Here is a 15,057-nt window from a genome sequence, read left to right as displayed (position 1 = left end):
GAGAGAGAGAGAGAGCGCTTTGGGACAGGCTAAGTCTTGTTTCTGCCATGCTGCATAGTCCAGGGTAGCTGGCCTACAAGCTCCCAGACCATTCTGTTTCTGCCTCCCACCTCACCATAGAAATGCTGGGATTACAGGTTTAAGGCACCATATTTGGCTTTAAAAAAAAAACTTTTTATGGGCTAAAATACCTTTTTGCAGACCCATACTTTAGAAAATGATAATAAAAATACACAGTACTCCAGAAGCTGAATAAGTAAGGTAGGACTGTTACCGCTCTTTCTGTACACTGTGCATCAATAATTCAGCCAAGAATAAACTTGCTACGTGTGCAAGTTTAAACACTTTAGTTTATTCATGTAGTGTACTCCCAAGAAAAATTATTGGGTTATATAATTTAAAAATATGTATAAAAATTCTTATGTATATAACTCTTTTCATGCTAAACATAAATATGTATGTATATGTACACACACACATATGCATACTTATGCTCCGTAGGGAGCTGTCTTGCCGTACTTATAAAGCATTTATTCATTTATTCTAATTCAGCTCCTCTGAACCATTACTATAACAAATGTTGCTTCCACAGGACAGGCCTTCAAACTTTTAGATTTATTTTTAATTATGTGTGTGCATGCATGCATATGTAGATATGTGCACGTGAGTACAGGTGCCCACAGAGATCAAAGGCATTGGTTACTCCTGGAGCTGGAGTTAGTTTGTCATGAGCCAGCTAATGTGGGTGCTGGTATCAAACTTTGGTCCTCTGGAAGAGGACTCTTAACCACTGGGCCTTCTCTCTAGCCCAAGCCTTCTCACTATTACATTAGCCCTAAATCCTCTCCAGGATGGGTCACATCATCACAAGTCCTTTATATGACTTGATTTATAGTCCCCTCACCACTCCAGTTCTTTAAACACATTATCAGTTTGTTTGGATTTGTAAAAAGTTCTTTTCTCATACACAATATTTTGGCTGCATTTCCCCCTCCTTCCACTCACTCCTAGTTCTTCCCTGCCCCCTCCCACTCCCATTCCATGACCTTCCCTCTCCCCCAAATTTGTTTGGAAAATTTTAAAGCGAGGCTGCCGGGCAGTGGTGGTGCATGCCTTTAATCCCAGCACTTGGGAGGCAGAGGCAGGCAGATTTCTGAGTTCAAGGCCAGCCTGGTCTACAGAGTGAGTTCCAGGACAGCCAAGGCTACATAGAAAAACCCTGTCTCAAAAAATAACCAAAACAAACAAACAAACAAACAAACAAACAAATAAGTAAAGCGAGGCTTTCTACAATGAATGCAATATGGGTTAGAGAGTTAGATCAGCACTTAATAGTTCTCACTGCTATTCCAGAAGGCCTGAGCTCAATGTCCAGTACCCACATTGTACAGCTAGCTCAAAGCTCTTATAACTCCTAACTCCAGGGGATCTTACTTCTGGAAAACACATTAAATATGTTCTTAGTGTGGTTCAGTTTTTAGTGGACATCATTATCCTAATGCCACGTCTACTGCCTCATGTTTAGAGCTCATCCACCCTTGACATTTGTGTTTTGCAGGGTCCCATCTGTCTTCCTTGGACTACTTACAGCCTGGAAAGTGTCCTTATCATTGGTACTGCTGACTTTGTCATCTTGGAGAATATCTTGCAGGCGAAGAAATTCGGTGCGGCTAGAGAAAAGTGTCACAATAGTAAATACATTGGAGAGTTATTTGTCTCAATACTGGACTACATGCAAATTAGAAACTCACATACTAATCTGTTACTTAAAGTAAAATCAGGGGCTAAAAACCAAATAAATGATTGAATAACTATGATTTACTTCAGAAAAAATGCCTTGAACAAAATATAAAAGCTGAAGGGTGTCACCTAGAGCAACTTTTTCATTGTATAGATTAAAGAACTGAAATGAAATAGCAAGGTGAATCTGTTTTTGGACTATACTTTGTTGCACTTTCACTGGCTTACTTGATAAATGTATTTTGTTCTCCAAACACTTTTCTTTAAAAAGCTTCAGTTTTGGAATTTTATCCAGTTTGTTCTTGTTTTTGGTTCAGGTCACAATCACTAGCCTAATTTTGATTCCCAATATTCCTAACAGAAACAGATTTGTCCGTGGTCACTAAATGATTTAGCTATATTGAGATGCTGACCCTAGACCATCCACAGTGGAGGATGTGTGCTTTTCAAGACAGTCTAGACCAAGATTCTACAAGTAGGTATGGCTGCGCTTGTGTTCCCACCCTCTGTTTTCATGAAACGAATAGGCTACATTTTCTCCTAGAGTTTCTGGGAATTCAGTTATCAGTTCTCTGGGACACTGTGCGTCATTCACTAGCCTTAGCAACAAGAATGCACCTGGCCTTGGGAACATCCCCCATGAAAACTGAGTACAAAAGAGAAATTGCTATCTACCATGTTCAGAACAAGGGCTTCAGAACACTGTGAGAAATAAAAATATAAAGAAAACTTTTTAGCCTTATGGCAGTAACACATTTGCTTTTAAAGTCACAGCAAGTTACCAGTTTCAATCCATGAGAAGACCAAAGGCTCTTTTCTTTTTTTGGGGGTGGTGGTGGTGGTGGTGGTCAGGGAGAAGTGTGATAGATTCCCAGCTACGGTTGTAGGCTGTCTCATGGAAGAGTACATTTCTATGCTATGCATCAAATCCTGCGGGTCATGTGGGATGTACTTCTTGTTCACTTGGGTGGCAATCAGCTGCTGACACAAAGGTGACCATTGTTCATGTGAATAAAGTTTTGCACAACTTACCCCATCGGCTCGTCCTCCTGCTTCTCAGTGTCATCATCTGTAATCATGAAAAATAAAATATGAAAATGCAGATATGAAGCAAAGGTTGGTAGAAAGGAGAAGTTGGGTTGGAAGGCCTCTTGGGCTTAAACTGTTAGGGGAAGGAGACCCCTACATGCTCAGTGATATTGTTGAAGCTAAATACAACAGAGGTTTCTATTTACAACCTATGGAATAGTTGGAGATTGGACCCTCTAAACTAAGGCTTAACAGTTGCTTAAAAAAAAAAAGACCTAGACTGTTAAAGCATAAATAAAAACCAAAATGACAACAACAACGCAACCAAAAATATCAAGGTGGGGGTGGGATGGGGTAGGGTTCCAAGGAATAATACTTGCCCAGAGCAGAGGAAGGCCCAGGCTTGATTCCCAGAACTGTGAAAGAAACAAGAGAGAATAAAAAGGCAAACTGAGGATTAAAACCTACACAGACTCAGACGCAAATAAAACTCCTTTAACGTGTTAGAAGTCAAAGCACTTTGAAAATATCCTCACATGTATTATTCCATGTTTTAGGAGGTACAGGAGCAAGAATGTACAGATTTTATGGACTGTTATGGGGGAAGGTTAAACAACTCTATTGGTTTTTTATTTGTTTTGAGGTAGGGTCTCACTGTATATATATAGCCCTAGCTGGCCGGGAGTTCTCTATGTAGAACAGGCTAGCCTCAGACTCAAAGATATCTGCCTACCTCTGCCTTCCGAGGGGCTAGCATTAAAGGTATATGCTACCATGTCTAGCTCACTTTTTGTTTCTTGTTTTGTTTTGCTTTTTCAACTCAGGGTTTCTCTGTGTAGTCCTGGCTCTCCTGGAGCTCACTATGTAGACCAGGATGGCCTTGAATTTAGCGATCCACCTGCCTCTGCCTCCTGAGTACTGAGATTAAGGGCATGCACCACCATTGCCAGGCTTCCCACTTACTTTCTTAAGGAGAAAAAAAATGAATTCAAAGTACATGTTAAATGTCTTAGTTTATAGGGTTTTTGTTGTCGTTCTTGAGTAGGTCCTTCAGTTTGATCTAGGAGCAATACTAGATGACCCACATTTGAGGAGAACGTAGAAAGAGGACAGTAACTGCCGGCTTACACTGGGACATTCTAATCTATAAAGACAATCCTTTTCAACAGTCTCCCACCTGTAGCTCCACACGGTTTACTAATACTGATTTAGTTCATTCGTCAAAGTTTGTATTGTTCATCACTCTGGTTGCCTCCAGTTAAAGAGAATCTCTGGTTTAGTTTGACAGCTTTGGAGAAAACTAAGGATCCTAGGATGATATTACTTAGATATCAAGGGAGAGGTGGCATGAGAAATGAAAAACCTGGGGAGACAGGAGATGGTTTCCCCTTCGCTCCTGGGGAATTTGAAAGAAACAGTCTCTCTGGACTCATGCCCAGAGGAGTCACTTTCCTCTTTTCGGTAACTATAAAAAAGTAAGTAGGACTTTACCTTCAAAAAGCCATTGTTCTTCATCTTTGAATTCCTTCTCATCCACTGCACTGCATTCTGCTTCAGGGGTTTTGGGGTCTTGCTTTTCAGACATAGCTCCGGGATTCGGCTCCTGTAGAGGGAGACCTTGTTGGTAGAGCTGATACCCAAGTCTAGGTGGGTGCTGTGAATAAAGGCCTGAGAGGGTTTGGGCCAGAACTTCAAGTTTTTATCACAGCTCGTGATGGGGTGGGGTCAAGGTGAGGGGGCGGAGTCTGCAGAGCCGGGGTGTTGGGAATGTGTAGAACCAGAGAAGGACATACTTCTATCCTAAATGCCTATCTTCCATCCTGGTCTTAGAAAACATTGACCTCTACATTTTCCTTCAGCTAGGGTAGAAGAAGGTATTAAGGAAACCTGTGTGATCTAGTGAGTATTGGGACGAGGGAGTAGGTCCTGTGGATTTCCTTTTACTGAATCAGGTACCAGATCCTCCAACCGTGGAACTTGTCCTTCCCAATCTACCCTTCCAGTTTCCAGCACTTGTATAGAACAGGAGGCTGGATGGGATCAGCTGGCAGTCGTGTAGGAAGGGTACGGTGGTTGGGAACCAGTAGGTGGGAGGTGAGGCTTGGAGGTGAGGCTTGGAGGTGAGGAAATTGGCTAGGAGCAGGCAGAGAGTTCTGAGGAGGTGTAGTATAAGAGAATTTCATCGTACCTTCTACCCTTATCCTCTAAGGGCATAGAAAAAAAATTGGAGTCTGGGTTCTCTTTCTCTGCTGGGGTGTAGGAAGGCATGCTTATACCCTTCCTGACACTGTGTCAGATACTGGAACTCCCAGGGCTTGACTTTCCTTATTAATCAACAGGCACAGACTGTTAGTTCCCACCACTATTCAAGGAGCACAGATGGTGGGGGTGGGCATGAGGCTGGGACCAGAACCATAACGGGTGGGGCTCATGGCAGGAGTGTGGGGTTATGTGGGGGGTAAGATGGTGATGGGCAGAGAGGTGGGACAGAAGCTAGAGAATGCCACAACTTTGGTAGTACCTACCCTAAATGTGCTTCCTCATTAGAGGGCTTAGAACAAACACACTCACTTGTAGGTTTCAGCTGCTGGGAAGCAGCAAGAAAATGTCTGATCTAGTTAAGGCTTGGAGGTGGGCTGCCCTATGCTCTTGGTTTTGTTGTTGTTATTTTGTTTTGTTGTTTTGGTTTGGTTTGGTTTGATTTTGGTTTTTCGAGAAACCCTGTCTGTCCTGGACCTCACTCTGTAGACCAGGCTGGCCTGGAACTCAGAAACCTCCCTGCCTCTGCCTCCCAAGTGCTGGGATTAAAGGCGTGTAACACCACCACCCGGCTATGTTCTTGCTTTTGATGCATTAAATATTGAGCCCTTCTACTTTAAGTATATGACTATTTTTCTTTGTTTTTTGTCTTTGTTTTTTGTTTTGTTTTGTTTTTTTGTTTTTCGAGACAAGGTTTCTCTGTATAGCCCTGGCTGTCCTGGAACTTACTCGGTAGACCAGGCTGGCCTGGAACTCAGAGATCCACCTGCCTCTGCCTCCCAAGTGCTGGGATTAAAGGCATGCACCACCACAGCCCGGCGCCCTTCTACTTTACAAAGCCAGCAAGAACTCACTGGACAATTGGACTTGATTGTCCAGCGGTTCTGCACTCAGCATCAAATTTCCAAGCAGTCCTTGTGGAGTACTCAAGGTGGGGGGAATGAAGGGCAGGCAGGGCGCAGTGCGTGGTGGTACACAAGTCTGTTCTTGGGGAACTGGAAAGTGAGATGGTGTGCTGGAGTTGGGGCAGTATGATGTTCAAAGAGACTGTCACACCTTTGTAGCAGCAGGCTAAAGGCTCATCGATGCTCTCTGAGGGATGATACTAGAAAACATTGGCATTGTTTTTCCTTCAACTACCCTAGAAGCACACACACACACACACAAGACTGTGCTCTAGAGAATGTTTTCTTTACACAAAGTCTCAGCATGTAGCTCTGTTTGACCTGAATTTACTACATCACACTGCCCCCAACTCACAGAGATCCACTAGCCTGCCTCTGGCCTCCCCTAGTATTGTCACTAAAGGAGTACACCACTGCACTGTCCTCTGGTTACTATTTTGTGAGAGGGAAGCCATTCTTGTGCTTTTCCTTATATTGGGTCAGGTACTGGAATGCCTTCTTTTGTAAAGACGGCAAGACCTCACTATGGAGCATGACTCTCTTTCTCAGAGACCTGTGCAGACCTAATTTAGATTTCCCAGAATTGTTGAGCCCAGAAGATAGGCTCACAGTCATCTGGGTTCTGGGAGAGGAGTAGGGGAGATTAGTATGGGGGAGGTTGGGAGTTTAGAGAGAGAGAAAGTCACATCTTTGTAGTATCATAAAAATTCCACCCACACTGGAACACTTAGAAAATACTGAGATTCTCCCTCAGCTAGGATGGATACACAAAACAATATGGTATCAGTGATACCATTAGGGAGGAGAGGGACTGGATCTTCGCTGGGTCAGGTACTAGTTTTTATCTTATAAAGGCACTAAGACTTCACTGGGGAGTTTGACTATCCTTCCAAACCTACAACACAGACCACTATTCTCCAAGTGTGGCTAAGTATGGGGAGGGGGAAGTCAAGTGTGTGTGAAGGGGCCGGATGGGGAGTATAGGACTAGGGAACGGCAAGCCTCTAAAGTATCTGAAGGCTCACATTCGTCGGAGGACCCAGAAAACACTGATGCTCATTCTCCCTCACCTAGATTGGAAGTGCTAAGAAAACATGACTTTTTGCTCACTGTTGTTGGGATGTGTGTGGAGATTCGGGTCTATAGTCCATCTTCCACTAGATCAAGTACTGGGCCTCTCTTCTTTTTAAAGATCTTAAAACCTTATTGGAGATATTGATTGTCTTTCTAAACCAAACAGAACCAAACCAAACAGAATGAAGGCAAGCTGCATAAGCTAACCTTGACTTATCTTACCACTTGATTTTGAAGTAGTTCTTGAGGAACACAAAGTGGGACTGGGGTGCCGTGGAGGGCGATAGGAGGGTGTGGCTGGGAGCATAGGAGGGTGAGGGTAGCACGGGGGTTCTAGGAGGGCAAGAATAGAAAAACCACATCTCTGTCACATCCTGAAGGTTCGTTGTGGTTGGAGGACCTAGAAAATACTGGTGTCTAAGTTCTCTCTCAGTTAGATTGGAACTGTGAAGAAAATGTCTGGGATCCAGTTAATATTGAGGGGTTGGATTTGTCTCTATGCTCTTCCATTCACTGGTTTTATAACAGACCTCTTTATGCCTTCTAAAGGTGCCAAGACTTCCCTTCCGACCCTGGTTTTCCTTCCCATGGAGCAGCACAGACGATTAGATTTCCTAGCACTACTCATGGAGCATATAAAGGTGGGCTGTGAATCAGGTTGGAGGGTGGGATATGGATCAAGAGGGTGCAGGTATGGGTGTATGATGAGAGAATGTCAGACTTCTGTAGGATCCTAAAGGCCCATTGAATATTCTGTCACATTACCATTGGAAAATTGAAAACTACCCTGGTGCCTAGTCTCCCCCAGGTAGGATGAAAAGCTAAGCAAATGTCTGTGATCTAGTTCATGTATGTCTATATATGTATACACATATGTTGGTAGGGAGAGCCCTGTTCCTTGCTCTTCCTTACACTGGGCTATGGAGGTGACCCATACTGCCTCTGGCTCTGGTACTGGGTCTCCTTAAGTTGAAACAGTTTCAGAGAGCTTACTGAAGAGGTTGACTCTTCCTCCCAACTGACTGTACAGACCTTTAGATTTCCCAGTAGTACTTGCCAAGCCCAGAAGGCTTGTCCCTTTGGCCTTCTGGCATACAGAATTTGCTCTTACTGACACTTAAAAAGCAAGCAAGCAGCTGGGCGGTGGTGGCACACACCTTTAATCCCAGCACTTGGGAGGCAGAGGTAGGAGGATTTCTGGTCTTGGTCTACAGAGGTAGGAGGATTTCTGCTTGGTCTACAGAGCGAGTTCCAGGACAGCCAGGGCAATACAGAGAAAACCTGTCTCGGGGGCGGGGGGGGGGGGAAGCAAGCAAGCATACTGGACTCACTCACATTAACTGCTTGCTCCCCATAGGCATTTCTGCAGTCTTTTCCTAGGCAGACATTTCTGCAGTCCTTCTGGGTTCTAGTTTGCTTTCTATTGATAAGCAGCTTATGAATCGTCTTAGGGTTTCTATTGTGCTAAAACAGCATGACTAACTAGGGTTTCTATTGTGCTAAAACAGCATGGCTAACAGTGACTTGGGGAAGAAGGGTTTTATTTCAGCTTACAGTTCTCAGATCACTCAGAGTAAGACTCAAGGCAAATATCTGGAGGCAGGAGCTGAAGCAGAAGCCTTGGAGGCTGCTTATAGGCTGACTCCCTTGGCTTGCTCAGCCTGCTTTCTGATGGAACCCAGGACCACCTGGCCAGGGAATCAAGGCCCACTATGGGCTGGGCCCTCTTACAGCAATCATTAATGGGCCGGGGGAGGGGGAAGCCCTATAGACTTGCCCACAGGCAATCTGATGGAGGAATTTGGTCAGGTGAGGATGGACTTAGCCTGTTAAGTTAAAAACTAGCTGCGCAGGAGAGAAGGGTTTATTTCATCCCTTTAAGTACTTTCAAACTTCCCTCTGAAACTTCACAAACCAGGACTTCATCGCCTGCTTTTCTCTCTCAGCATTCCTACCTTCCAAGGTCTTACCCTCCTAGGTCCATTAAGCAATGACCACTCAACAGCTTTTCTAGCCCAACATTCTACACTCTACCACAATCCTTTCCAAAATGTCGGCAACTCTGTCACAGCAATGGCCATACTGGTACAAGTTTCTATTCTAGTTTGCTTTCTTTTGCTGTGGGAAAATACTGACCAAAACCAACTTGGGGAGTACTGTGTATAGTCCATCATGAAGGGAAGCCAGGGTTGAACCTTAAGGCTGGAGGAATCCTGGAAACAGGAAGTAAAGCAGAGACCACAGAGAAATGCTGCTTACTGGCTGGCCCAACTTGCTTTTTAGTACAATCCAGAACCCCTTGCCGGGTGATACAGCTTAGTGGACTGGGACCTCCTATCTGTCCAAGAGTAGCAAGCACCATCCATAGTGAGCTAGGTCCTCCTGCAACAATTATTAAACAAGAAAATGCCTCAGAGATTGGCCTACAGGTCAATCTGATGGGGGAATGTTCTCAACTGAGGTTCTCTTTTCCTAGATGACCTTGTTGTGTGTCAGGTTGGCCAGGAATTGCCCAGTCCCCTCCTTTCAGTCTTTCTTGAGAGCCGAGTGCCTTGCCCCAATATGGCCTCTCACTGCTGCTGCTCCACAGGAAGGAAGCTTCCTGTCTCCATTTCCCTTTAGTCTCTTGTTTTTATTATGTTTCTGTCTTTGTTGAGATAGGGTTTCACTATGTAGCCCTTGCTGGTCAGGAACTTGCTATGTAGACTAGGCTGGCCTCAGACTCAAAGAGATCCACTTCCTGCTTCTGCCTCCTAAATGCTTGGATTAAAGACATGCACCACTATACCTGGCCAGGGCTCTTATGGAAAAACACAATGGGCACTTACCTTCATCCAGGACAGGGGCAGGTGTGAGGTGGAGCTAGCCTAAGCCTCTGAGATAGGCTGTGTGTACTGTAGATGGAACAGCTGGAGAAGTTACTGTACCATTACTGTCTTGGGGTCTTGATTGTGTTCATTTTCTCCATCAATTAAAGAATTAAAAGAGCCGGACGGTGGTGGCACAGACCTTTAGTCCCAGCACTTGGGAGGCAGAGGCAGGCAGATTTCTGAATTCGAGGCCAGCCTGGTCTACAGAGTGAGTTTCAGGACAGCCAGGGCTACACAGAGAAACCCTGTCTCTAAAAACACCAAAATAAATAAATAAATAAATAAATAAATAAATAAATAAATGGCAGGGAAAAAGAATTCAGACACATCAGGCAACAATATTTAACATACTTTATTAAATATAAGTGAAGAAGTATACACATACACACACACACATGAGAGAGAGAGAGACAGATAGACAGAGAAACAGAGAGACAGAGAGACAGAGAGACAGAGGAGGTAGTGATGGAGGGAGGCACACATGAAGAAAAGAGTCCCTGCAGGGCAGAGAAGGGATTTAGAAAGCCAAATTCATTTTTTAAAATCTGGGATTGGGGGTTTTAAGTGGTTTTTGGTGGCCTGAGATGGAGTCCCTGACCACAGCCTTAGATAAACATGCATTTATGATAATATACGATAGGTCTCCCTCCCCTATTTTTGAGTTGGTCAAGTTAGACAAAGAAAGGGGAGCTAATAGGCCCAAGCTTCAAGTAAACATGTTAAAGACTAGCCTTGAACATATTTGACCAGTCTGGTCTAGTTAGTGAGAAAGGAGCCCCTGTTCTCAGGAGACAAAAGCCCATCAGGCAGGTGTGGAAAACCCTGGAATTTTGCCATCTTTATTATTAATCTGTGTGGCCTCTTTGCCTATCTATCTGCCTGTCAGGGAACTGTTCAATTTCTAGTCCCTAAGCATTGACCAAGCCTGTTAGTAGCCCAAAGACCATACAATGATTGAGTCTCAAATGCTACACATCGGGCTACATGATTTAGATTTACACTGCTAGATTTTGGTTTAGTTTGATTGTTTTGTTTTCTTTTTTTAAAATTCATTTATTTATTTTATGTATATAGGTGCTTTGCCCGCATGTATGTCTATGTGAGGGTTTCAGATCCCCTGGAACTGGAATTACAGACAGTTGTGAGCTGCTAGGTGAGTGCTGGGAATTGAACCCAGGTCCTTTGGAAGAACAGCCAGTATTCTAACCACTGAGCCGTCTCTCTAGCCCCTTTGCTTTCTTTTTTTTCTTTTTCTCTCCTTTTTGTTTTTTTCAGGACAGGGTTTCTCTGTGTAGCCCTGGCTGTCCTGAAACTCACTCTGTAGACCAGGCTGGCCTCGGACTCATAGAGATCCCTCCTGCCTCTGCCTCCCAAGTGCTAGGATTACAGGTGTGTGCCACCACTACTCAGTAAATACCAGATTAAAAAAAAAAAGACGATGGGAATTTTAAAAATTTGGACTGTGTTTTATATTGTGGTATTAACATGACTTCTTTGGAACAAAAGAATGGAAGTTTACAGTTTAAAAGGGATGTATTTGAGCTAGACATGGTGGTGTACACCTTTAATACTCGCTTCTTAGGGGGCAGAGACAGGTGGTTGTCTTTGAGTTTGAGGCTAGCATAATCTGCATAGCAAGTTCCAGTCTATCCAAGGCTTTATGGAGAGAACCTGTCTCAAAAACAAACAAACAAACAAATAAACAAACAGGTTCACATGTCAAGTTGACAAGGAATAGAGTGTCTTAGTCATCTTTAATTGTCAACTTGACGCGGCCTAGAGTCAAGTAAGAAGGGATTTTCAATTGAAGGACTGTCCAGACCACATTGGCCTGTGAGTATGTCTATCAGGAATTATCTTGATTGTTATTAACTGATGCAGGAGAGCCCAGCCCATTGTGGCCTGCTCTCATCATAAGCAGGTTATATAAGAAAGAAGTCTGAGTCCGTGAGTAAGCCAGTAAGCAGCATTCCTCCCTGGATTTTGCCTGCTTGAATTCTTACTCTGATATCCCTTAGAAATAGACCGTAACCCGAAAGTTTAAGCCAAATAGACATTTTCCTCTTCTAACTTGCTTCTTTGGTTATGATAGTTGTCATAGTAACAGAATGAAACCAGAACACTTTGCTCATGTTTTCCTGACCAAAGTTACCTAGTGTTTGGTAAGGCTACTAGCATCCCCGAGACTCATGATGGTGGGTTGAATGGAACTATATTGGCTCTCCTAACAAGTCACTCACGAGGATTGGTCACCCAGTGTCTTGAGCCCCATCATGTTTGTTGTACAATGTGCTGGACAAGTCCAAGACACAGTGGGAGAACGCTTTTCCCACCAAGTACATTAGGAATGGACGCATATGGTTTCAAATGATAAATATATATATATATATATATTATATATGCATATATACAATATATATATATATTTAAAAGTATATTGATGGGGCTAGAGAGATGGCTCAGTGGTTAAGAGCACAGTTTACTTTTCCAGTGGTCCTGAGTTCAACCCCAGCAACCATCTGCAATGGGATCCTATGTCCTCTTCTGGTGTTTCTGAAAACAGCTACAGTGTACTCATATACATAAAATAAATAAATAAGTCTTTAAAAAAACAATGAATTAAGCACTCTAAAACATAGGTCCTGCCGGGCGGTGGTGACACACGCCTTTAATCCCGGCACTTGAGAGGCAGAGGCAGGTGGATTTCTGAGTTTGAGGCCAGCCTGGTCTACCGAGTGAGTTCCAGGATAGCCAAGGCTATACAAAGAAACCTTGTCTCGAAAAACCAAAAAAAAAAAAAAAAAAAAAAAAAAAAAAAAAAGGTAGGTCCTATATACCATGCTCAAAGGTTTGAAAAAGTCAAATACAATGCGTATTTAAGGTGTCTAAGGGTATACTTAGGTGGGATTACAAAATTTTGTTAAATGATATGCATATTTTGCTTAAAAAAAGGAACTAGACAATGTCATAATCCTTCCTACTAGAGTCTCTTTTCTCCTTTTATCTACTAAGATAAAAAATAAGATTTGGGTATGTCTGTAAGGCAAAATGATGATTCCTAACAGGTCTGGACCTTTTATTTGCATCACCATTATTATTAAAACCTGCTACATGGAAAAAGACAATTTTGTAAATTAAAAAATACTGTATGCTTATCTAGCTTCTTCAGAAGTGTAACTGTTCCCCACCTATATTTCTGAAATTAATCACAATAAGACTCATTGGTTACCAAGTTGGATTTAGACAGTGTCCATCCTTTGGTCTGTAGCTGGTTCCCTATTTGGAATAAGTAGAAGCTTGTTCATATCTCTCCAGGAATAGCGCACACAACACAATCTAGTTTTTAAAATATATATAAATCTTAGCTGTTTAAAATGCCTGTTTTTAACAGGTGTGATGGTACATATCTTTAATCTCCACACTCAGGAGGCAGGGGCAGGTGGATTTCCATGAGTTTTTTTTTTGTTGTTGTTTTTTGTTTTTTGTTTTTTTTTTGAGACAGGGTTTCTCTGTGTAGCCCTGGCTATCCTGGAACTCACTCTGTAGACCAGGCTGGCCTCGAACTAAGAAATCCGCCTGTCTCTGCCTCCCAAGTGCTGGGATTAAAGGCGTGCGCCACCACCGCCCGGCGATTTCCATGAGTTGAAGGCCAGTTTTGTCTACACTGGGAGTTGCAGGCCAGCCAGGGATACAGAGTGAGGCCCTGTCTTGGAAAATAAAATAAATGAATACATTTAATTAAATAAAATATAAAATAGATGCCTATTTCCCTCATCTGTTGCCTTCATTTTGTTAGGCTAGACAGTATTCCTGATTATTTTGGTTCTAGGAAAATTATTTTAATCATATATCTCATGCTATGTGAAGTACAGAGAGTTAAAAAAAATCAGACTGGGATCTTAATGGCTAGCAGGGTTTGATAACATTATCCAGGAGTGCCTACTCCTTTCTTAACTATTCCTCTTTCTCCCAAAGATTACCTTCCTAACTACATCTCAGCCACATATATGACTCTTTATAACAATGGAGTATTAATATTTGCCTCCCACATACTAGACCTATAGGAGGATCTATGAATGGAAGTTACTAGAAAGAAACTGTACCTTCCATTGAAACTTCTTCAAGGCTGATTAACTGATTAGAATTTCAAAGATTGTGGAGAAGTTGGCATGCTGTTGGTCCATAGCTTAATTCAGTTATCTTGGGCTCTATTAAGCCTCCTTAAAAAGGCTTTTCTTATAGAAAAATCTGATTTTTATAAATCAGATTTATTAATTTTATTTTATGTGTTTTGCCTTCATGTATGTCTGTGTACCATATGATTGCTCGGTGCTTGAGGAGGTCAGAAAAAAACATCAAATTCCCTGGAACTGGAGTTACAGTTGGCTGTGAGCCACTCGGTGGGTGCTGGGAATGGAACCTGGCTCCTCTGAAAGCCAGGGATCTTAAATACTAAGCCAGCTCTCCAGCCTGATATATATTTAGCTTCCTTAATAGTTATTTCTTACCCACCTCAGTTTCTGACCTAATATCCTTGTGACTATCAGATAAAAAACATTTGGAATGTATTAACTTAACAAACCCTCAATTTCCATGACCCAAAACATCAAATAACATTTGAGACTTATAGCTGAGATTTCTCCACTTGCCTGTAACCTGTTATCTCCACCAATGTGTTTAAAAGGTGCTTTGATTTGTGACTTTCTTCTTCCTGAGATGCAATAACTCATAGTTGGCTCCAGAATAAGCTCTGTCTTATCCTCTTTGAGGTGAGAGTTGTATTTTTGTGTTAACAATTATAACAGCACAAATAGATTGACACACATGGGCTAAGGGATTCTGATACTACTTCATTCACTACAGATATTGTTATTCTAGGTTTGAACTCTACCCCTTTCTGGGCATCACTCAGTTTTCTCACCTAGCACATCAGGGTGTTGGAAAAAAATCAGTTAACCTGTACATCAGAATTACCTAGTGGGAGCTGGAGAGATGGCTCAGCGGTTAAGAGCACTGACTGCTATTCCAGAGTTCCTGAGTTCAAATCCCAGCAACCACATGGTGGCTCACAACCATTCGTAGTGAGGTCTGACGCCCTCTTGTGGTGTATCTGAAGACAGCTACAGTGTACTTACAGTGTAAATAAATAAATCTTTTTAAAAAATGCTTTTTTTTTTCTT

General features: G+C 42.6%; 1 protein-coding gene across 1 annotated transcript in view; it reads right to left on the bottom strand.

Moving 5' to 3' along the window:
* Positions 1–4,465, bottom strand: part of LOC116093918 (testis-specific protein TSX-like) — a 9,425-nt gene extending 4,960 nt beyond the window's left edge. Inside the window, exons 1-4 of the mRNA XM_031375772.1 lie at positions 4,261–4,465; positions 3,150–3,185; positions 2,773–2,809; positions 1,589–1,670 (exon numbers count right to left, since the gene is read on the bottom strand). Coding sequence (XP_031231632.1) covers positions 1,589–1,670; positions 2,773–2,809; positions 3,150–3,185; positions 4,261–4,354 — 249 coding nt within the window. The 5' untranslated portion in view covers positions 4,355–4,465. The remainder of the gene's footprint in view (positions 1–1,588; positions 1,671–2,772; positions 2,810–3,149; positions 3,186–4,260) is intronic.
* Between the last annotated feature and the right edge of the window lie 10,592 nt (positions 4,466–15,057).

Source organism: Mastomys coucha, chromosome X, assembly GCF_008632895.1.
Source record: "Mastomys coucha isolate ucsf_1 chromosome X, UCSF_Mcou_1, whole genome shotgun sequence".
Lineage (NCBI taxonomy): Eukaryota > Metazoa > Chordata > Mammalia > Rodentia > Muridae > Mastomys > Mastomys coucha.
This window is presented reverse-complemented; position numbering and strand designations above follow the sequence as displayed.